This window comes from Lynx canadensis, chromosome E3 (assembly GCF_007474595.2).
Source record: "Lynx canadensis isolate LIC74 chromosome E3, mLynCan4.pri.v2, whole genome shotgun sequence".
Classification (NCBI taxonomy): domain Eukaryota; kingdom Metazoa; phylum Chordata; class Mammalia; order Carnivora; family Felidae; genus Lynx; species Lynx canadensis.
The window spans coordinates 19358854-19380363 of NC_044318.1; the positions used below are offsets into that span (position 1 = coordinate 19358854).

Here is a 21510-nt window from a genome sequence, read left to right on the forward strand (position 1 = left end):
TCAGTGCATGCCGGGCATGCAGTCGGCCCTCTTGGAGAGTGGATAATGATTTTTGTTAGCAGCGTCACACATTGATTGATGTCTTGGGTGCAGGGTCTTTGAGGGATAGAACAGTGTTGAGTCCAACTGATGCTGTTTCCCAAAGATGACGTCCGTGTGTGCACTGGGCGTGACAGAGGGGCACTGCATGTCCTAGGCAGCACTTTCACTTCTAATGAACCATTTGGAAAAAGATCAAAATGGCAGCCTGGGAGAGAAGAACAGGTTCTCTGTTCAGGGAACTGGGAACTCAGAGATGGGACACAAAACTTACGGGGGTTTCATGGGCTATTCATGACGTCTCAAAATGTGGACCCTCCCCTCCACTTGGCCGGTAGAAAGATGCAAATGTCTGCATCTCTCCCAGCGTTGAACCCGGTGACATTCTGGGTAGCGTTCATTCTTTAGTTGTAGAGCAGTGGTTTTCAAAGGGTGGTCCCCAGACCAGCAGAATCATCTGGGAATTTGAGGAATGAAATGCTCGGGCCCCTCCCCAGAAACCGTGACTCAGAAACCCTGCGGGTGGGGCCTCCAGGTGAATCTGATGTGCCCCAGGCTGAGATTCTGTGCTGTGGAATTTAGTGTTAAGAGCTCATGGGGAGGGGGGGACGTGGCAAGGAGGAAAATTTCTTTAAGGGGAAGACATTGGTTCTCGCCTAGTCTGGGTGAGGGGTGGTGCCTTCTGGGAACAGGTCGCAGGCTCAGCTGCCTACAAGGCCAGGCAGGTAATGTAAATATGAGAGAGGGAGTGGTTGGGGACAGAGGCAGACCGCAGGGCGGGCAAGCTATCTACAAGACCCCACAGGCGCTCACCTCCAGCTGTCCAGTTGCAGGGTTCTGGTGACCGTTACTAATGACTGTGATCTTCTTTTTTAATTATCCATAATAACAGCTACCTTTTTCTGAGCATCTTCTACGAGCCAGGTTTGCCCTGCAGGGATACAGGCTCTGCCTTGCTCTGTCCTCACCAAGATTTTTAGGTGAGAGCTCACTAGTTTTTGATATATCAGCCACACATTGTTAAAAATTAAACCCAGTTCAGGCCGAAGTAAACACATCCGCAAGTCATACGAGGCCCAAGGACTCAGTTTAAAATTTTGGGGGGTAGTGATTACTCAAAGTCAGGTTGGCATTTAACCGGTTCCTGTTAGTACTGGTTCTTTACAACTGAGTCCGTGCTGACTGGGTAAATATTTTGAAACTTCCTGCTGAGCAATAATGAATATAAAAATATCTAGCCAGCGCCTGGCTCATAGAAGATACTTAGGAAAAAGGAGCTGTTCTAACCACTGATAATATAAAAAGATTACAATAATTAATAACAGATCAATAGGATCCTCAGACTGTTCTGCGTTCGATAATGGTTTCCAACCAGCCAATGTCTTGAGTTCCCTCTGGTGGGTTGAACAGTGGCTTTCAAAGTGCAGTGATTGCCCTGGACTGGATATTTCAAGATGTTCAGCCGCCAGCTCTCAGGGGAAGCAGGAACTGCCCTTGCTGCCTGAGACTGAATTAGAAATAATAACACATGCATCACCCCGTCTTCCGATTCAACCTGCACCTGTGCCTTTGGGCTGTGGATGCTGGCCTCAGAATCCTCATCCCACTCAAGGATTTCACATTTCCCTTCTGCACACCCTCCCCGAGGCCCGTGGTAAGTGTGTGCAGAGTGCCATGTGCCTTGCGGGTTATTAAAAGGCATGCGTGTATCTGTCAGTGTTCCAGATTCATGCATACTATTAAGCAGAGAGCAACGGGAGGAAAAAAAAAAAAAAACCATGGGGTAATAAAAGAGGATCATATTCAAACATCAGTGAAGGGTGCTATTACTGGAGGTTCATTAACGTGGGTTTTGCCATCTTTTGTTATGGCAGGGAGCCGTATGCGGAGCATTGTTCATAACTACTGAGATACACTAGCTTTGGCACATTCTTTCACGTACCTGAGTGGTTTTTTCAAATGTGCATCTGATTGTGTCGCTCTTGCTTAAAGCTTCCCTGATGGCTCTCTGCTGCCCCCAGAATCGTGCCTGCTGTTCCTTAGCATATGTGGCATCTACGGATCTTCCATGGTCCGGCGTCTGCCCCCTCCACAGCTTCAGCTCCTGCCTCCAAAAACAAGCGTTTCTGAGCTTCCTTTGGTTCCTCAAACATGCGACTGCGTTCTCTTCCCTTCCCGGCTCTGTCCGTGCGTAGCCATCCACCTGGGATGCCCGCACCCTTCCCCACGCTTCGCCCACCTCTGTCCTCTGTCCCTTGTTCGTGTCTTGCTCCTTCCCCCTCATCAGATCAGGAGAACATCATCCCCTCAGGGAGGCTCTTATTGATTCTCTGCTAGTGTCCTATCAACAAACTCATCACACTTTATTGTAATTGCTTGTTCCACGCGATGCCGGTCTTCTTGACTAGGACTGAAGGGTTCTGACTGTCTTTGTCAGTGTTGATTCCCGGTGCTTAGCCTAAGGTTTAGCACCTAACCGGCACTTCATAATTTTTACTGAATAAATGAAGGAATCCACGAACGGCTGTAAGGTAAGAGGCTGCAATGCTCTGAGCAGAGGAACATAAGGGGTTCTCTAGGGATATATACTAGAGCCTGGGGTGCTTTTCTCATGTGCAGAAGGGCATCTCGAAGGAATAGGTCGTTGTGTAAGTTCCTAAAGAGCTCGATTTGGGAGCTGAGTTGTTTCGGTCATGGCATCGTGTGGTTGTGTGCGCAGGGAGAGCATGGGGAAGGGTCGGTGATGCAGCGCGTGAATCCTTGCGCTTTGGATCGAGGGCCGTGGCTCCTGCACTCTGTTGTCGCCCAGCTCAGTGTTATGGGTGCCCTGGGGTCACCTAGCAGATCTTCTTAAATGCTGCTGTGAACACACGAGTCACCTGGGTACCTGGTTACAATATGGATTCTGATTCAGCGGGTCCGGGGTAGGGCCCCAGATGCTGCGTATTTTCACATGTGCTGGGCTGCTGCCGGACCTTTCATCTGCTGAAAGGCAGATCCTGTTGTAGTTAGTATGCCGTGTAGGATGGTGAAGGCTGTGCTGTAGGGGTGTGTAAGCTCTAGTACAGAGCGTGCTGGTGAATGTGGTTCGGGCCACACGGTAGGCTGTGGTGGGTCAGTGTGTGTTGGTGGGTGGTGCTAGTTTGTGTGCTAGAAGGCGGTGTGTGTGGCTGAGTGTGTGGTGGAGCAGTGGGTTGAGAAGCAGGGTGTTCTGGTTCTGTCCTCCTGGGATGTCGCCCAGCGCCCTGGGTCATCCTCTCCGCAGGTGTTTATTGACGTTAGGTACCATTCTAGGTGCTGGAGACAGGGAAGTGAAAATAACACAATCTCCGGCTCTCGTGGAACTTCTATTTTAGAAGGAATGGGCAAACAATAGACACAGAAATCGGCAAATGGGGGCGTCTGGGTAGTTCAGTCGGTTAAGCACCCGATTCTTAGTTTTGGCCCAGGTCATGATCTCACAGTTTGCAGGTTCAAGCCCTGTGTCAAGCTCCACGCTGACAGCATAGAGCCCACTTGGGATTCTCTGTCTCCCTCTTTCTGTGCCCCTCCCCTGCTCACTCTCTCAGTCTCTCTCTCTCTCTCTCTCTCTCTCTCTCTCTCTCTCAAAATAAACTAAAAAACATCAGCAAATATGTTAGAAGGAGATAAGCATTGTAGAGGAAATCAGAGCAGGGGTGAGGATGGTGAGAGGTGGATCAGAGAGAGGTGGCTGGAAAGCCTTGCTGGCATTTCAGCAAAGATGGGAGGAAGGTGAGGGACTGTGTGAGCCATGTGTGTATCTTGGGGGAAGAGTGGTTCGGGCGGTGGTAACAGGTGCAACGGCCCTGAGGCAAGAGCTTGCCTGGCATGTTCAAGGAAGAGCACAGAATCCAAGTGCTGAGCTGAGTGGGCGAAGGAAGGGGGAAAAGAAGATGATACTGGTGAGGCCACGGGAGGGGCAGATGGTGCAGGCACTGTAGGATCTGTGGCTTCTACTCCGGCTGAGATGGGCAGCATTTGGAGGGCCCTGGGCAGAGAAATGGCATGATACGACTTTGGGTTTTCAGAGGATCACTCTGACTGTTGTAGGTGCAGGGGTGAAATCAGGAGACTAGTTCAAGGCTCTTGCGGTCGTCCAGGTGGGAGCCAGTGGGCATTTGGACGGGACAGAGATGCCTGAGGGCCTCCAGGATGTGTTCATATCGGCACACCTAGCCCTCCCTGGTTCCTGGCACCTTGTGGATGCCCAGTGATTACCCCAGGGGCCAAGAAGGAATGGATGAAGGAGAATCCCTTCAGACTGCCTGCATAATCGCTCCTCAAGTGTAATGTGGTAGCCAGTTGTTGGTCCTGGCGAAAAGCAGGATGAAGGGATGAAATAGGTTGTCGTGAAAGCGTCTGGAGTTCAGAGTGCTGGCATGCGGGGCACGGAGTAGGGCATGGCTGTTCCTCCTCTTGTCAGTGTAAATTCTGTGGCAGTGTGGGAGGTCCCACGTGCTCGGGGTGGTAGCCGGGCAGTGCCCTTGGTCTGGGTGAGCAGCTCAGAATTTGGCCATGCTGCAGTAAGAGGGTGCATGGAGGCCATGGGTAAGCATGTCTGCTGGCTGAATTTGTCGTATGTGGTGCTTCGAGTCACAGTAGAAGATATGCTGATGTAGTGTGTTTAAATCAACATACCCGATCGAGATTTTGGTGGCATTCATACGCTAGTAGGAATTGCCTTAGTGAAGTCTGGCGGTGTCCCTAATGCCCTGTGCAAAGCTTGCTGTGAAAACTGGGTAGAGGCACACGCCTTGGGCTCCATTCCCCAGCTGTCAGCAGAGATGCAGCAAATTGAGGAGGTGGGAGAAGAGTAACCAGGTCACAAGGGCACCCTGCTTCGTTACAGCCCACGGAGGCCTAACTACTAGGGTGTTTGTACAGTGACTTGCCCGCTAGTGAACGTGGCTCTCTTTCGGTTCTAAAGTGTGCTCCATCTGATGGCCCATTCGTTCTGAGTGGGGCTTGAGGAGTACAGCTCGCTGAGAAGCGGACAGTAAGAGCCATTCATTCTGGGCAACCGTCTGGGACCACCCAGACGTGATCAGCATTGCTCACTCCTTCCATTCATTCCAGCCGGGGTGTCAGGCCTCACCGACTCCAACCCCTCCTCGTGTGATAGTCTGATTCCAATCATTTCCGCTTTTGTTACCTGTCCTCCTCGTCACTTGACATAAAGCCCCGTACGGTTTTCAGGCATCTGCACATCAGCAAAGCTTTGGGATATTGGAGGCTGAAAACGCAGAGCCCCTGGTCCCCATTCTACATCACGACAGCCTTTCATGTGATAGCGTTTCCCAAACACTGCATCGTTATCTGATCACATATCATGGCCTGCATCCTCCAGGAGTCTAGATGCCAAACTGCTTCGGAAAGTAAATCATGCTCCCAGGACTTGGTTTCTCGGCAATCCTGTCATCTGAAAACATTGTTTGTGTAGCCGAGGTCAAAAGCTTCAAGTACTGCTTTAATGAGCTGCAGTTCTGTTCATGTGACATTCTCCTCCGAACCTAATTGCCCTTTACAGCGTATGAGTAAGTGTCTCTGAGTGCATGTCTGAATGTGTGTTTGATGTGCTGACATTTCTGAATTGAAACCACAAAGTGTAACCTTTGTATGTTTGCTATTACAACTCCAAAAGCAAGGCTTAAGAAAGGGGGCGAACTTTCTACTTAATACGATTTATTTAAGAATAGAACCTCCCTCCCCGAGGCAGCACCAAATGCTCAGGAGAACAATACCTTTCAGAAAGCTGGGATTTAAAGTCATTCTTCTGAAACCCATACTATTCAAATATACCGGACAAAATATTGAGTTACTGTCTGTGCCAAGCGGCGTTCTAAGTGCCTTCCAGGCACTACCTCAGTTAATTCTCTATGAGAGAGAATTATGGGTGTCATTATGGGGGTCTCTATGGGTGTCATTGTCACCGTATGACAGATGAGGGCACGCAGCCTGGAGAGGTTAGGATGTTTGCTCAAGGTCCCGCAGCTAGCAGGTGGCAGAGCGAGGCCTTGAACCACGGGCTCCACACTGCCAGTATCCTTGGAAAGATTATCAGGAGCACTTGGAGCCCCTTTTAAGGTTTGAAATTGCACCGGTGGGAAGGAGCCAATACCACCATCCAACAGTGTCTGTTACATAATAGACAGAGACTAGATATTCTTCACAATTCAAATGATTTAAAATTTATCTTAAAATGTCGCAACAAACAAGTAACATATTCACACCTTTTACACTTCACTGGCAGGGTTTTCAAAGATGCAAATTTCACCGGCTCCTTCAGGCTTTGATTTCGAGGCTGACAAAGACCGCAGACGTTGAATGCCCTCCGAGGGCAGGGCATGGCAGCATCCGAGCTGAGGCACTCAAGACAGGCTCATTAAGGAGTAGACATCTCCCCACTCGGCTCTGTTTGTTCTTTTTGGTTATCCAGAGTGTGAAGTTTACACAGATCCTCGTCAAGATATTAGGCTACATTCAGACACTGACGCACAAATAGCCAAGAGTTGTTTAGGACACAGAGGCCCGGAGTCTGTCTATCTTTCTCTCCCTCCCTCCACCCACCCGTGGAGAGCTGTGGATCAAACCAGGCTCCCTTTGGGCAGTTGGAGTTGGCAGACTCCTGGGCCAACTGAAGTTCCTAAATCACTTGCCAAGTGCATGACTCTGAGCTGTCCGCCGGTGGAGATGCCAGCCGTGTGAACTGAACTGGTAGATGGGAAGGTCACATGCTGGGGGAGAGCACAAAGCTCTTAGGATGTGTCTGGCAATAACTTCTGGAAAGTAACAGAAGTCCAGAACTGGAGGAGCCCTTCGACGTGGGTATAGATACCATCATTCTAAAGAGGAACGAGCAGAGGCCAGAAGATTTGCTTCGGTGACTTACACAGGAAATAGAACAGAACCAGGCCAAGAAGATGGGCCCTCCAGTTAATGGATGCAGGACTTTATTAATACTGTTTACAACCGTAACGATAAAATGGGCCAGGCATGTTCTGTGAAATTATTCAGTTTTACTAGAAAGCAGAGCCTTCGGTCTACTCACAACCACCCTGTGAAATACTACTGTTATTACCTTCCGTGTGTAGGTAAGGAGGTAGGCTCAGAGAGGTTAAGTAACTTGCCCATGGCCACACAGCTAGTAAGTCCAAATGAGTGCCAGTTTAATTTAAAGGCCTGTTTCGTGAGTTCAAGCCCATGTCAAGCTCTGTGCTGAAAATACGGAGTCTGCTTGAGACCCTCTCTCTGTCTCTCTTTTTCTCTCTCTCTGCCCCTCCCCCGCCCTCTCAAAATAAATAAATAAACATTAAAGAAAAACCCCTTCCCTCAAACCTGGGATCGCTCCTTCCCACTAGTAGGACCGCTGCCCCTGTCTGCTCATACACACAACCTTTGAAAGAACTGCTAATTCTTGTTACCTCCAAGATCGTATTTCATTACAATCCATTCTTTTTCTAGTTTGGTGCATCGGCTTCTGCCTCCACCTCTCTGTTTTGACATTTCAACCGGGGGAGTTGTCAGTGACCTCAGAACAATCTTCTCTCAGAGACTCGTCTTCTCATTCTTGACCTCATTATATTATTCGATATTCTGATCTTCTCTCCTTTAAAAAAAAAAATCCTAAAATATGTGAAATATGCAAAGCAGCATCAAAACTATACAGTGAGACTGTCTCCTCCGCCCGCCCTTGACCCTCAGCTAGGTGCCTTGGTTCTCCTTCCCGGAGCCACTCACAGTGGCCCAGTTCTGGGCCAGCCTTCTAGAGAGGCTGAGTACAAGCGCAGGACTACCCCACATCACACAGGAGGATGCCAGCACGCGTCTTCAATTCCCGTGCCTCACTTTGTTACCTTCTGTCTCGCAGATTGTGTTTTGTCAGCATCTCGAGATCTACTTCATTTTCAATAGCTTCCTAGTTTCGCATACGCATGAGTGCCTCTGTAGGGTAAATTCAGAGTCCCCTCCTCCACTCTTTTTAAGCCCCTCTTCTTTCTCATTTTTATGGCCCTGAGCTCACTGATTGTCCAGAAATACTGACTCCATGAAGGCTCTGAGGCCATGATGTCAAGACATGCATGACCCAGAAAGGGAAAGAAAAACTTTCATTTCTTGTTTATTTACATGTGCAGTTTCTTAAAAACAACCACCCTTCACCACTGAAGAACAACAACTTCTTGGTATGTAAATCTGCATTAAAATGTCTTTCCAAGCCCAGGCGCCTGGGTGGCTCATTCAGTTGAGCGTCCAACTTGGTTCAGGTCATGCTTCCCATTCTGTGTCTCCCTCTCTTTGCCCCTCCCCCACTCTCACTCTTTCTCTGTCTCTCTCAAAAATAAATAAACATTAAAAAATTAAAAAAATGTCTTTTCGAGGCAGCAAGGCTTGGGTTGGTGGGGGGGGGGGAGGGAGTGGAAATGTGTCCCTTTTGCCCCCCGGGCCCACATCTGCCCCTCACTTCTAACTGGGAGCCCCATTTAGGGCCTGATGTCACCTTGCACCCTCCCATATCCCACTAGCCTCAGGTGGAAAAGATACCCGTTTGTGTCTTAAACGTCTGTACTTGCAACAGCAATATCCCAGGAGAGGCTGAGTCATGGCAGGGCCTGCAGGACCCCTCTGTAGCCAGAGCACGGCCACTGCCAGTAGACTAGCTCACTGCACTCCATGGAAGCTACCAGCTACCATGTCACATGTCTTCTGTGCATTTTATCAAGTCCTCCTCACCCCACACGATAAGGTAGGTTAATTCGACATAACAAAAAGTTGGCTTAGGGAAGTCAGCTCACCTGCTTAAGGAATCGGTACCTGAGTCGGCATTTAAGTTCCCACCATTCGTAAGACAGTAAAATGTAGTAGGAAGCCTGTGGTCTTTGGAATCGAACAGACCCGACCCTGGATCTTGGTTCCCCTCCTTGACGCTGTATGGCCCTGACCAAGTCGTTAACTTTCCAAATTATCTGTTCGGTGGAGATAACCCTTTTCCTGCCTGTCTCACAGGCCCGTGAGAATCGAAGTTATAAAAACATAGGCAAATAAATGGGGTAACTTTATTTGAAGCCAGCGACATGGGTGAAGAATAGATAAGAAAAATATGACACTCTGTTCACACGGGTAAATGTTTAGAGTGTTTCATCTTGTTTCTTAAAAGCAGGGTAAATAATAAAGGACTGATTCTATATTTTGTATCTTTATACAAAGTCTCCATCCATCTGTTTGTCCGGCCAGGACAGCAGACTAAAATGTTAAGGTCATAAAGGTATGGAGAGGATGAAATAACAAAGGGTTTTGTTGTTTCTTTTTCTTGTGCTTTTGAATGACTTGTTTGTTTCGGCAAGAAATGTACAAGGCTGATGGAAGAGTCTGGATTGTTGCCTGATCTGGGATCAAATCATAGGTACTTAAGCCTTGCTGTACAGCAGAGACATCATGGAACCATTGGATTAAATGAGATACTGCTTATGAAGTACTTAAACAATATCGGGCTTATATGTACTTAATAGGCACTGCTACTCATCCCTCTGACAACATTGAGTGCCTGCTGTGTGCCAGAACCTGTCCTGAGTCCTGGGAAGGCCATGGTGTGACTTCAGCTCTTGTGGGGCTTACAGTCTAGATGGGAATATAATTCATCAGCAGAGAAGCAAAGAAATAAACATGTAATAGAGATTGGGCTATTTGGGTATTTTTATTTCCTGTGCGAAAGTGATGCCCTGAGGGAGAATTAACAGGAAGGGAGAATTGGAGGTCCTACTTTGTCCGGAGGTGATCCCGAACAGCTCCTCTGAGGCGATGGCATTTAGACCAAAATCTGTAGGAAAAGAAAGCATTGCATCTTATTTTTAGATAAAACAAAACACCAAACTTGCTACCCAGTGCAAAAGCCCCTTCTCTTGCTGACTTCCTTCTAACTAAATAGACACAAGAGATCAAACACCCCGATTGTAAGGAATCTTCACTATTTGCAGACAAAGGAGCTTTAATCTTTCTTTTCTTTCTATGCTGTATTTTGTCTGACTCTGCTGGGGAGAGAAACCTTGGTACACAAACGACTTAAAAATGATCCAACGTGTTTACAGCTCTGTGCTTAACTGACTGCTTCTCACTGGGTGGGGCCCTCCTGTGTTGTCCTGCTGCGAAGAACTGTCTGTAAGGCATGAAAAGGACCCAGAATTTCATTGAATTTGCACATTAAAAAAAAAAGAATACTCTTTTGTCTTTTTGCCCAGGCTGTATGGCTTACGTATATTTTCAGTGTGACCTTGTAGTTTGGGTTCCTGCTGTCTTGATAGAGGCCGGGTTCCCCTGGTGTCTTTCTTTCTGGTCGCACTCAGCTTAGATGTCACCTCCTCCAGAAAGTCTTCCTGGCCCTTCTTAGGTGCCTCACTTCTGTGCTCAATGGCCCCAGTTGTCACATGGTGCCATGTGGTGGCCTGTGTGTGTGTCTGTCTCCTGCTAGACCACAAGCTCCGTGATGACAAGGACAGGGATCCTCTTGTGTGCCATCATATCTCCAGTGCTTTAGCACACCTCCAGCAGAAGAAGCACCAAGGCCTCAAAATGGCAATAGCTCCCTCATTTAAATGAGCTTTTGTGGGTTTTTTTCTTATTAAAAAAAAAAAATCTGTCATTTAAATTTTCAAACACACAAGCAGAAGAGATAAAGGAGAAAAGTAAGCAATCTGTAACTTGCTGGTCTTTATATGCACATAGACAATATACAATATCTGTAAGCACACACATTTGTGTGTATAATTTATAGAATGGGAACATATTGTATGCAGCTAGTAATTATATGTAACTATGCCATTTAATATTCTTCTACATCTCCTTTTAATTTTTAAAAGTGTGTTGCATTATAATACATCAAATAGATGTATCATTACTTATTTAACTTCTTTTCCCTATTGGTGGATAGTTTGATGTCAACTTTCTTCCCCCCCCCCACCCTCCCACCAGTTGTCTGATGAACATCTTATATCTTGGTGGGATAAACCCAGGCATATAGAGGAGGGGTCCAGGGAAAGTCTCCTGGAGGAAGTGACATCTGTCTGGAGAGGAAAAAGATGTGTAGGAAATGCCCTGGTTTGGGGGGGGGGGGTTGGAGGCAGGTGTTCTGCGCCCCCCCCCCCTCCCCAGGTAGAGGAGACAGCTCATTGCAAAGGCTGGGCAGTGACAGAGTGCATGAGTGTTCTGGGAACCCCGGGGACCGAGTACAGCTGGAGGGCGTGTTGGGGTGGGGGAATGGGCACTGAGAGGCTAGTGACCCAGTGACCAGGGCCTTGTGAGCCATGCTGAGGAGTGTAGGCCCTGGGCAAGGGGGAGCCACTGCAGAGAAATGACATATCCAGGTTGGCATCTGAAAGATCCCTCTTGCTGCTATGACTAAGCCAACTCCACTTTCGACAGCCAGACCCGGAGCTGTTATTAACACAATGAAACAGAAATTAGAAAGAAGAGAAGGGGTGGGGGGCGAATAGCTCACATGTAGCAGCTCACAGAGAAGCTTTTCAAACTGTCTAGGTTCTCAGATTCAGAGGCACAATTGAACAACAAGTCAAAATCCTTATTGCTCTCCTCTCCCACCCTGGAAAGAGGCGCCTTGTGATTTAAATAACCATGTTGGCTTGGGTCCCCGGCACGGTTTCGGGAGCTCCGGTGGTGCCCTGGCCACAAGGGAGGTGGGTTTTCTTTCAGTAGCTAAGTGAGGCTGAAGTACCCAGCCAGGGCAGCCAGAGAAACAGGTGTGGTCCACGCTGCGCGTGTCACTGGATCACAGCCGCAGAGCAGCACGTTCTCCAAGGACACAGCAGGCTTAGAGCCCTCCAGGCTGTGCCTCCCCAGGGCTGACGTCTCCATTTAGGGAGCGCTCCTGAAGCTAATGGGCAGTGACAGCTCCATTTGAAAAACACGGAAACACTTAGGGAGGCTGTGATCTGCCAGCTCCGTAAGCTGCTTATTAGCAGGAAAATCACGCTCCCGCTGTATTGTGCCCCCTTGGTTAACCCCTGTTTTTCCATGTCCCCTCTGCTATCTCACTTAAAGATTTCATTGTTCTCTGAGGCGGGGGGGGGGAGTGGCGGGGAGTGCAGGGAAGGGGGAGGCTCGGAGCCTCCGGAAGCTGTTTCTCTGTGTCCTATCACAGCCTCTGGGGAGGCCCCGGCAAAGCAGCAGCCCTTCTGGTGTGCATGGGAAACTGATGGCTTTTAAAGAAAAACGGCCCCCGAAGATTCTGTGTCTCAGCTCACGTGCTTCCTATGCTGGCTGGTTTGGGTCCCAGCACCCAGGCCAAAGAGGAAGCCTCGCAGGTCTGCCTTACTCCCAACCACCGGTCCCTGCCACGCTCTGCCCCCCGGCTCCATGCACCGTCTCTCTGCTCCGGATGATGACACCCAGTTTGTAACCCTCCCTAGTGCCTCTGCTGTCAGTCTAGCTGCTGCCCCCTTTTCTGTCCCCACACCACAGATGAGGGGACTCCTACAACCCTCGACATCCCCACTGGACTCTCAGACTTATCAAACAGGAAACCAAGTGCCCCGTTGCCCCCCGAAGGCTCTCTACCCCTTCCCCCATTCTCCGTGGAGCCCAAGTGCAAAGCTGTAGGGTCCGACAAGTCCTCTCGTCCTGAAATGCTGGTCTGACCCATCAGCAAATCTTGCACCCCTTCCCCCACTCCAGATGCACCTTTCCATCTATCCCAGAGGTACCTCCTTCTGAGGCACTATCCTGTCTCATCTGGTTGGCATCCCTGCTCCTTGCCCGTCCATCAACTTTGTACGCAGCACCAATGATCCCACAGAAATATGAGCAGAGCCTGTGGGCTGATCAGAATCCTGCAGTGGCTTCTTACCGAGCTGAGATGGAAATCCTCTGCCTCCGGGTCACTGCTCTGGCCACACTGGCCTCACTGCTGTTGGGTGACTCTGCCGAGCGAGCACCTGTCTCCAGGCCTTTGCACATGCACTTTCCTCCACCTAGAATGCTTTTCCTCCAGACGTTCAAATGTCCTTACTTCACTGAGGGCTTGCTTCAAAGCTCATCTCCTCAGAGCTGACCACTTTTTCGAAAATGGTGTTCTCTTTGCTCTTTATCACTGACCTGACTTTATTTTTCTTAATACCACTTACCTCTGACTGACATTAAGATACCTCTATTTACATTTACAGTTCCCCTTCTATTTATGTGTTTATTGCCTTCCTTCCCCAGTAGGACGTAGGTTCCCATGAGGCATAGATTCTGTATAATTTACTATTAGCACAGGGTCTGGCATATAGTAGGAACTCAGTAAATATCTCTTGAGTGAAAACAAATGCATAAGCAATGCAAGAACGTGAGCAATAATCCTGACCACACTGCGCTGAGGGTCCATCCTTCTTTGGGCAAAAGTCTCCCCCCTCCCACACTGGCCAGCACAGCATATCCCAAGTCCTGATTGCATGGCTGGGCATTGGTGGGGGGGGGGGGTCACTTCTTGTTTTCTGAGACCCGAGGCAAAGATATCAACAGGGCTCAAAGAATTTAGCTTGGAATAACAAATCAGTTTGTTATAATGCTTATAGCTAGGGTTCATTGACACTTCCTCAGTGCCCAGGAGCAGTCGCACGCATGATGTCCTGATCTCCTCCGCACACCCTGTAAGAGTCTGCAGGCTATGGCCTCGTGGGTGCCTTCTGCCCAGACGGGAACAAAGCAGGAAGCTGAGGCCATCTGAGAGCTGAGTCCCATGCACACACCCCCCCATATCTCTGCTTCCCTTGACTGTAGGGCTTGAAGGAGCAAAGGGGAAATATGCACTCCTTGACTTTCTCAACTTTCCTTCCCTCTGCCAGCGACTCAGGCTCAGTGTCAGCTCTCCATTTTCTCATCTGTCTCTTCCTAATTGCCAAGTGGGGTGGCCTGTTCTCTGCAACTTTTCCTGCTTGACCTCTTGGAGATAGCTACGACAACGCCCTTCTCCCTGGATTCCCTCAGTCCCCCACTAGCCTGACAGTGCTCCCTTCTGGTTCTCCTCTTCCCGCTCTCAGTTTTAGGGGCAATTTTCTCCCTGGCACATGGAATCAGATCCCCACCTCCCAGGGTGGTTATGTGAAGCAAAGAGGTGATGTATGTGAAACCCTTAGCAGTGCGGGTTGCCTGGAAACTGCTCAGTGGGTTTTATTACTATTATTGTTATCTTTTTCCCACTTTCCATGTTCTGTACTTTAAGTTGTTTTTTTTTTTTTTTTTTCTAAGACTGCTCTCCTTAGCTCCAGAATCTGTACTTCTAACCCCCTTGGGTCATCTCTTGGAACCTCCCTGGTCCCTCAAAGTCATCGTGTTCAGGGACATCTAGGTGGCTCAGTAAGTTAAGCATATGACTTCGGCTCCGGTCATGATCTCACAGTTCGTGGGTTCGGGCCCTGCGTCGGGCTGTGTGCTGACAGCTCTGAGCCTGGAGCCTGCTTCCCATTCTGTGTCTCCCTCTCTCTCTGCCCCTCCCCCGCTCGCTCTCTCTCTCTCAAAAATAAATATTAAAAAAAAAGTCATCATGTCCAAACGGAAGTAGCTGTCCTTCCGAATTTTCCCATTTTCTCTGCCTCTGGGATTGCTATAACCACATTCTCACTGTCATTCAAACCAGAGACCTCATCATCCCCATCCCTGACTCCTCCTCCCTCCCCCACCCCCCTGCCCCACTTAGTCACGTACTCATCAACCGACAAACCATTCGTGTAAAATGGAGCCAGGAGCTTAGGCTCCGACGTCAGAGGGGCCTGTCTCACGTTGCAGCTCTGCTATTCATTGACTGTGTGACCTTGAACAAGTTACGTAATCTCCCTGGCCCCAGTTTCCTCATCTGTCCAGTAGGGATGATGCCCACTTCGTAGGGTCATTGGGAAGATTTAATAAGGTAACGCAAGGAGAGCATTCTAGGGTGCCTGGCATTTAGCAAATGTGTAATGAATATTAGCCATCATGACTGCTAGTGCTTCTGCTGTGTTGTCAGGTTGTGGTCGCCTCCTGTAGACACTGTGTTCGAAATACCAGAACTTCGTGCCAATGTTTGGGTGGGAATCAGTCGCACACATACATACACACACGTTACAACTCTGATTCAGCCCGAGGACCCCAGGATGGGTGAGAAATGATCATGCTTTTCTCTCTCGATCCCAACTGCCCCACCAAGCACTGCTGTGTGTTTCATTCCACACCTTCCATTCCCATTTGGAGAGAGAATGGCTGAGCTTGCCTGCTGGCATCTTGCACTTAAGCGTCAGTGACCCACCCAGCTCACCAAGGCCTCGTGGTTGGCTGGCAATTGCAGAAACCAAACCCAGGTCTTGGGATCTGTCTTCATGGACTAGAGTTTGTAAATTCCTGTATCTCTGGAGCTGGAAACATACGTTGTTCCTGACTGGCAGCCAGAGGACAGCCCTTTGAGGGATCCACTGCTAAATACTGGGATCTCCCAGGTGACGTATAACTGGCTCATGACTTAGCATCTGGTGCCACATGAAACATCACAGGTACCTTAATCCCATCTCTTTCAACAGGTGGGCCTGGCTGATGCCTTGCGGGGGGGGGGGGGGGGACATGCCACATGTCACCAGCCCCACCATCTCATGCCTTTGCCATGCAGCTCCTGACTGCCCAGGGGACACCCAGGGGTGGCTCACGAGCCCTAGAAACTGAAAGTCGGGAGCCCAAGGTCATGTACCAAAGGTCATGAGAATTTTGCATTTTCTGTTGCTCTCATTTCTGGTCATCAAAACCACCTCTCTGAGGCGGCGAAAGGGAAGGGATCCGAGAAAACCACAGCCCAGTTTTGTTTGGTTCTGTTTTGTTCGGGGTTTTGTTTTCGTTTTTGTTTTTCCACCTACCACAAGTTCTTTTCTTCCCCTCTCATAGTGTGGGCGAAATGCTGAAAACTTCGACCGGTTTTTCACCCGCCATCCACCCGTCCTAACACCTCCCGACCAGGAAGTCATCAGGAATATTGACCAATCAGAATTCGAAGGATTTTCCTTTGTTAACTCTGAATTTTTAAAACCTGAAGTCAAGAGCTAAGTAGATGTGTAGACCTCCGTCCTTCATTTCTGTCATTCAAGCTCAACGGCTATCGTGGTGACATCTTTTTTTCGTTGCAACGTTGCATCCATGTTTTATTTGCTGACGAGACTAGAGTGACCATGTTTCAGAACCCAAATGTCCTCAGGTCGTTTGGAGCATCTCTGTGAGATGGGATTATGCAGATGGCATGGCGAAAATGTTGCCGCATAATTAGCACATTCGCAAAGTCCTCTTACAATCCACGTTCGCCAGTGTGTCAGCTCAGTAGATCCAGTGGGGACAGAAAATGCCTGCTTTCTCTCCCTTTTTTTCCAGCGCTCCCATTTCACACGTTTTTCCAACTCCAAGCATCCAGTCTAGATTATTCCCACCAAGCGAGTCGATGATCGGACGCTAGCAGTATTCTCTCCCTTCCTGCCGGACCCAGAGCTTGGAGTGTATCCAAGTATATGGTGGCTTTCACTTAGAGGGAAGCCCTCCATTCTGCCCGGTTTGGAGGCACCGTGAGCCGCATGCTAAAAATAAAATTTTATTTGTTATTTTTTTTAGACTCAAAGTTAAGACGATTATCTCGGCCCTTTTAAAATGCCGAGAGTGTGCTTTTAGACAGTCTCAATCTAAAAGTACCTCAAGGGGTCAGTCAAAAGGCAGCCAGCTCGGGCACCACCTCCAATGCTGTGATTTCTGATCCTCTGCATCCCTGATCACCTTCATCCTCAAACTACTTGCAAAGGGCATTTGCACCACTCCCTGAAAAGACATGGTCACTCTAGCAAGGTCCCAGAGGACCGTGGTTTTACATTACATTTCAAATTTTATTTGCTTTGGGGTTTTATTTCTGTTGTTGTTCAAACGCAAAAAGAAAAAAAAAACCACTTTGTTACACATGCTTTGAAATATGTGTCCCAGTGTTATTAACCACAATGACCTGCTTTGATTTGTCGAGAAGGCGGCTCTGGAGCCTGGCAGACCCATGCCTGGGTGGAAGGGATTCGCCTAGGTTTGTGGCTGTTTTGGGAAACTAAATAAGCACTCTGAGAAAGACACCATTTCCTGAAACATAGACAGTCGTATTCTTCACTTTGATGTTGTTTTGCAAGATGTTTGTGGAAATGTCCATTTGTATCTGGATATCTGTTCTGTGCCATTTTTTTTCTAGCATCGAGATACAATAAAAAAAAAAAAAAAGAAGAAATGCTATTTCAAGAAAACGGCTCTTTGAAAAACGTGGACCCAAACTACAAAGCAGGGCTCCTCAGGCTTTGGGACAGAAAGGAACTAAACCCAGATTTTAACCTCAGCCCCAGGGTTCAGCTGGTCAGAGAGGCCAGGGCTGGGGACCATTCAGGGACTTCTGGTGGCCTGTAGTGGGATGGGATCAGCTGGCTGAGGCTTCCAACGATATCGGAGCTCAAAGCCAGAGTCAAGTTTAGGGGCCAGCTAGGAGCATGGCTGGAGATCTTGATTTTCTTATCAAAATCACCACTCCTCCCAGCTTGGACTAAATATTCTTTCTTGCAAGCAGCTTTGTGAGCCCCCAGAAGCCAAGGAAAGCCCTCGGGTGGGAGAAATCCTGTTTCTGCCTGAGTGGACGAGGACAGCAGGGTGTTTCCCATCCTTGCCTACTGCCTCCTTCTATTCTCAGGCAGCCCTACAGAGAATTCCTATCACAAGTCGAGTGATTTCCAGAAGCACCAGGGCTTCTAAGAGACCATCAGGAGAACTTTAAAAACTTGACTAATGCCGTTGAAGTAAGACTTCTCATCTTTAAGAAAAGCGTGCTTTGGATTTGCACAGGCAGAGAGGCCCCTGGCTCGCTCCTGTCTGCCCTCCGCGTCTCCTTGCTGCAGGACCTCATGTGTGGCAAACTTGAAGTCTCAGCTGATGAGCTCAGGAAGTTAGAGAAGGAGGGAAATTGGGGCGGAAGCCTCCACCCCCATTTTATTGTGGGGGAAACTGGCATCTGGAGAGAAGGAGTGACTTGCCCAAGGTCAGTCAGCTGGGGTGCAAATCCAGGTTTCCTGATTCGGTGCAAGACTCTTTCCACTCTATAGCTGGCGTCTCTGAGCCATGCCCACCAACAGGCAAGTTATTTGAGGTCCTTCGTCTGGCTGTTGGGTCACCAGGTCTTTCCTTGGACATGCTGTCAGGAAGATAAAAACCATACAGAAGCATTGGGCCACTGACAGATTATTTGAGACAACTTTAGAGAACAATGTAAGATAGGTAGATAGGTAGCTATAGATAGATGATAGATGAGATAGATAGATAGATAGATAAGATGATAGATAGAAAAAATATATTGTATATACACACCACACTCTACATTTTCCAAATTGCTGCCATTATTTTTTCAAAATAGTTTAATAGTTTGCAGAAAGAGGTACTCAAGCCAAAGTCTTTGTTCCCCTAACACACCTTGCTGAGGGCTGGTCAACAAAGGCCTCTGTGGAAGTGAGGGATCCTTGGTCAGAGTTCCTGCAGTTTCCTTTTCTATCAATGTTTTAAGTACAAGGAAGACCAAGAAACAGAGCTTTCAGCATATGTAATCTCCGGGCAACGCTTTGCAAATTTATTCAGGAAGAAAGATTTTTCCACATCATTGTGCCATCGTCCATGTATTCCACTCTCCGTTCATCTGGGAAGCATTCGTTGAGCACCAGCTGAGTGTCAGGCTCTCTGCTGGGTGTCAGCAGCACAGTAGGGAGCCCTACAGATGCCACTGCCGCTAAATAAGTGATTGAAAGCATGATGTGATCTAGAGATAACCAGTCTCTGAGTTAGTCGGTGGAGCCTTCTTACAAGAAAGAAAAAGTCATCAGAAGTCTTCAGGGCCCGTCTTTCTCTCTGCAGACCATAGTTTGAGGCTGAAGGAGGAAATGCAGCAATGCTCTCTTGACCCGGATTTCTGGGGCATTCCTCGAGTGCAATGTGGGGGGGGGGGGGGGCGGGGAAGGACACAGGCTAGATGGTGGCGGGGTGGGTTTCTTCCAGAAGACCAAAGGCACAGTCTCCGTGCTTGAACAGACCACAAAATCACCAAGATTTGAACAGAGACAGATCCCCATAGAGAGAGAGGTAACTGGTTTTACAGCTCAGTTCTGAGGCCTGAGTCTTGCTTCTTAGAGTTTATCATCCTGCAGGCATCCTTTCCAGCCCTCAGGGAGATGCAGTTCTGCCAGCACACTGCCCCCAGCTTGACCCTGCCTGGCTCTTCTAGATGAGACAAGCTGAGATCTTCCAAAAGAACTTAAATTAAGAAAGAATTTTTAAAAAGAAATTAAATAAAATCCAAAGAAACCTAAACACAGTCCGTGTTGGCCATGGCTAATTGTCTGCTGGTATGCCAAGGGTCCCTCTTGGCATTTCTGAGACTTCTCACTCACCTGTACCTCTTCTAAGGAAGGGTAGGACCATAATGGCCTTCTTGGGGAATCAATAGAAGGCCAGTGGAATTGATAACCCTCCTTGCATGAGTGATGCTATGCTCACGTGGCTTCAGATGCTATCAACCCAAAAAGGAGAGGCCCATCCTCTCCTACCTTCTAGGGTAAAATTCAGGGGTATTTCCTAGGGGGATCTGCCTGGAAGACAAAATCTAGAATGGCAGGTTCTATTTGGACCATGTGGCTGTTTGAAGCACGAGACCTCACCAGCACAACAGATGGGGAAGAGCTTTGAAAGCTGGGGCTCGTGGTAAGGGAACCTCCAGGGATGCCCAAAGGCAGGGAAGGCCAGATGGGGTCGATGTTCCCAGGAGAGACCTGAAAGGAGGCAAGTGCCTGCCTTCTTGGCGCCCACATACCATCGTGGAGCTCTCAGACCTTGAAGGGACCTAACACAGTTCAATCCATACTGCAGCTCAAAATGGACAGAGGCCAATGTGAGGGACCCATAGGATCAGTGGGAAGAGTTTCATTGCTTTGCTATGGAGGGTAGTCTCTGACTCAAGGACAAGTATAAATTGGAAAAAAGCAAAGAGGCTCATCCTTAGTCAAGTCTTCGTTCATTGACTGGTTCATTCACTCAACAAATAGTTGTGGACAGCCTGCAGTGTGCCAAGCATTATTCTTGGCACTGGAAATACCATAGTGAAGAAACAGGCAAGGACCCTCCCTACCTGGAGAGAGGCAATAAGTAAACAAGACAATGTCTGATAATAAGTAAGTGCAATGAAGATGATTAAAAGGGTGCCAATGTATGACTTGTAGGTCCAGAGAGGGATGTACAGGCACTTCCCTTAGGAAGAGGTGACATTTGAGCTTTCTCTGAACACAGGAAATAACACCAGCAGTGCCTGGGACAGCACAGGACAGGCTGACATCAGGCAGGACAAGACGAAGCAGAGTGGGTGGGACATGGCAGGAGATGGCCCACCGTCTAGAAAACAGCTCCATTGACATCTTGTGCCCACTGCAGTCTGGCTACACTTCCTCGAGTGTGTTGCTTATACTCCCCGCTTCCCATTCCCACACCACAACACATACAACCAAGAGTAAGTGGCAACTTCCCAGGGACACTTTGCCCATCTCAAAGGAGCATCCTAAAAGAAGGAATTCTTGTGGGAGGTATTTGGCGAAGAGGCGTGAGCCCAGCAATGAGAAACCCTACCAGTCAGCGCCCATTAGGAGCTAAACCTAAAGCATGGGTGGCAATTGGCCGAACTCCAGCAAATCAGTCAGTACTCACTGAGCCTCCCCTCTTTACAGTCTGACCCAGCTCTGGCTTCTACCAGGCAAACTCTGGCCTTCTTGGCTATCCAGTAATAAACCAGCCATCAGGCTTTCCCCCCAGTCAGAGGGGCTGAGGTGAATTAAAAGCAGTGTGGTCAAGTGAAGATCACTAACCCACTGTACAACCTTGGGCAAGTCACTGTATCTTCCTGCACCCCAGTTCTCTCATATGTCAAACCATGGAGGGTGAGGACTCCAGCTCCCCTGCCTTTGGGTGGTGAGAATTGCAGGGGACAATAGGCTGAAGGACCCTGAGGAGGTGAGAACATTATACAGCTGTGAGATGTTGTCATTAGCCCACATTCTGACGTTCCCTGGAAAAGATTGCCCCAAACTGTGGTCAGTAAACTGCAATCAATGTCCCCCCCACCAGAAAAAAAGAAATTTCAGACTCACCAGAATAGAATATTTGTTTGTTTTAAGGCTGCCCTTACAGACTTGACTTAAAGCTTTGGGTTTTGTTTCTTATAGTTTGTTAACTAGATACATGCTGTAAACGTCCTTGGAGAGAGCCTGTGGCTGACGAAGACCCAAATTCTAGTCTGTGGGTGGATTTATGAGCATCCCTTCAAAGCCTAGATTGCACCAGGGGATGTGGGGTGGACAGTGGTCAGCTCCTTTCATCAGGCAGCCATCTGATGTCCCCACATGCCACTCTACCTTCTTG

The 21510-nt window shown here is 48.6% G+C and overlaps 1 protein-coding gene and 1 long non-coding RNA gene across 3 annotated transcripts in view; both read left to right on the forward strand.

Moving 5' to 3' along the window:
* The window catches only part of PRKCB (protein kinase C beta), a 340854-nt gene that overhangs the window by 318236 nt on the left and 1108 nt on the right, over positions 1-21510 (forward strand). Inside the window, exon 17 of one of the 2 annotated variants that reach the window (XM_030300792.1) lies at positions 15949-20568. The exons of the other annotated variant lie outside the window; for it this stretch is intronic. Within the exon in view, the coding sequence (XP_030156652.1) occupies positions 15949-16107 (159 nt within the window). The 3' untranslated portion in view covers positions 16108-20568. Of the gene's footprint in view, positions 1-15948; positions 20569-21510 lie in introns of those variants that run through there. 2 annotated transcript variants of the gene reach the window in all.
* Positions 4422-15938, forward strand: LOC116737816. The gene is made up of 3 exons (XR_004343040.1): positions 4422-4431; positions 8924-8929; positions 15378-15938. It is a non-coding gene; the product is annotated as an uncharacterized LOC116737816 (long non-coding RNA).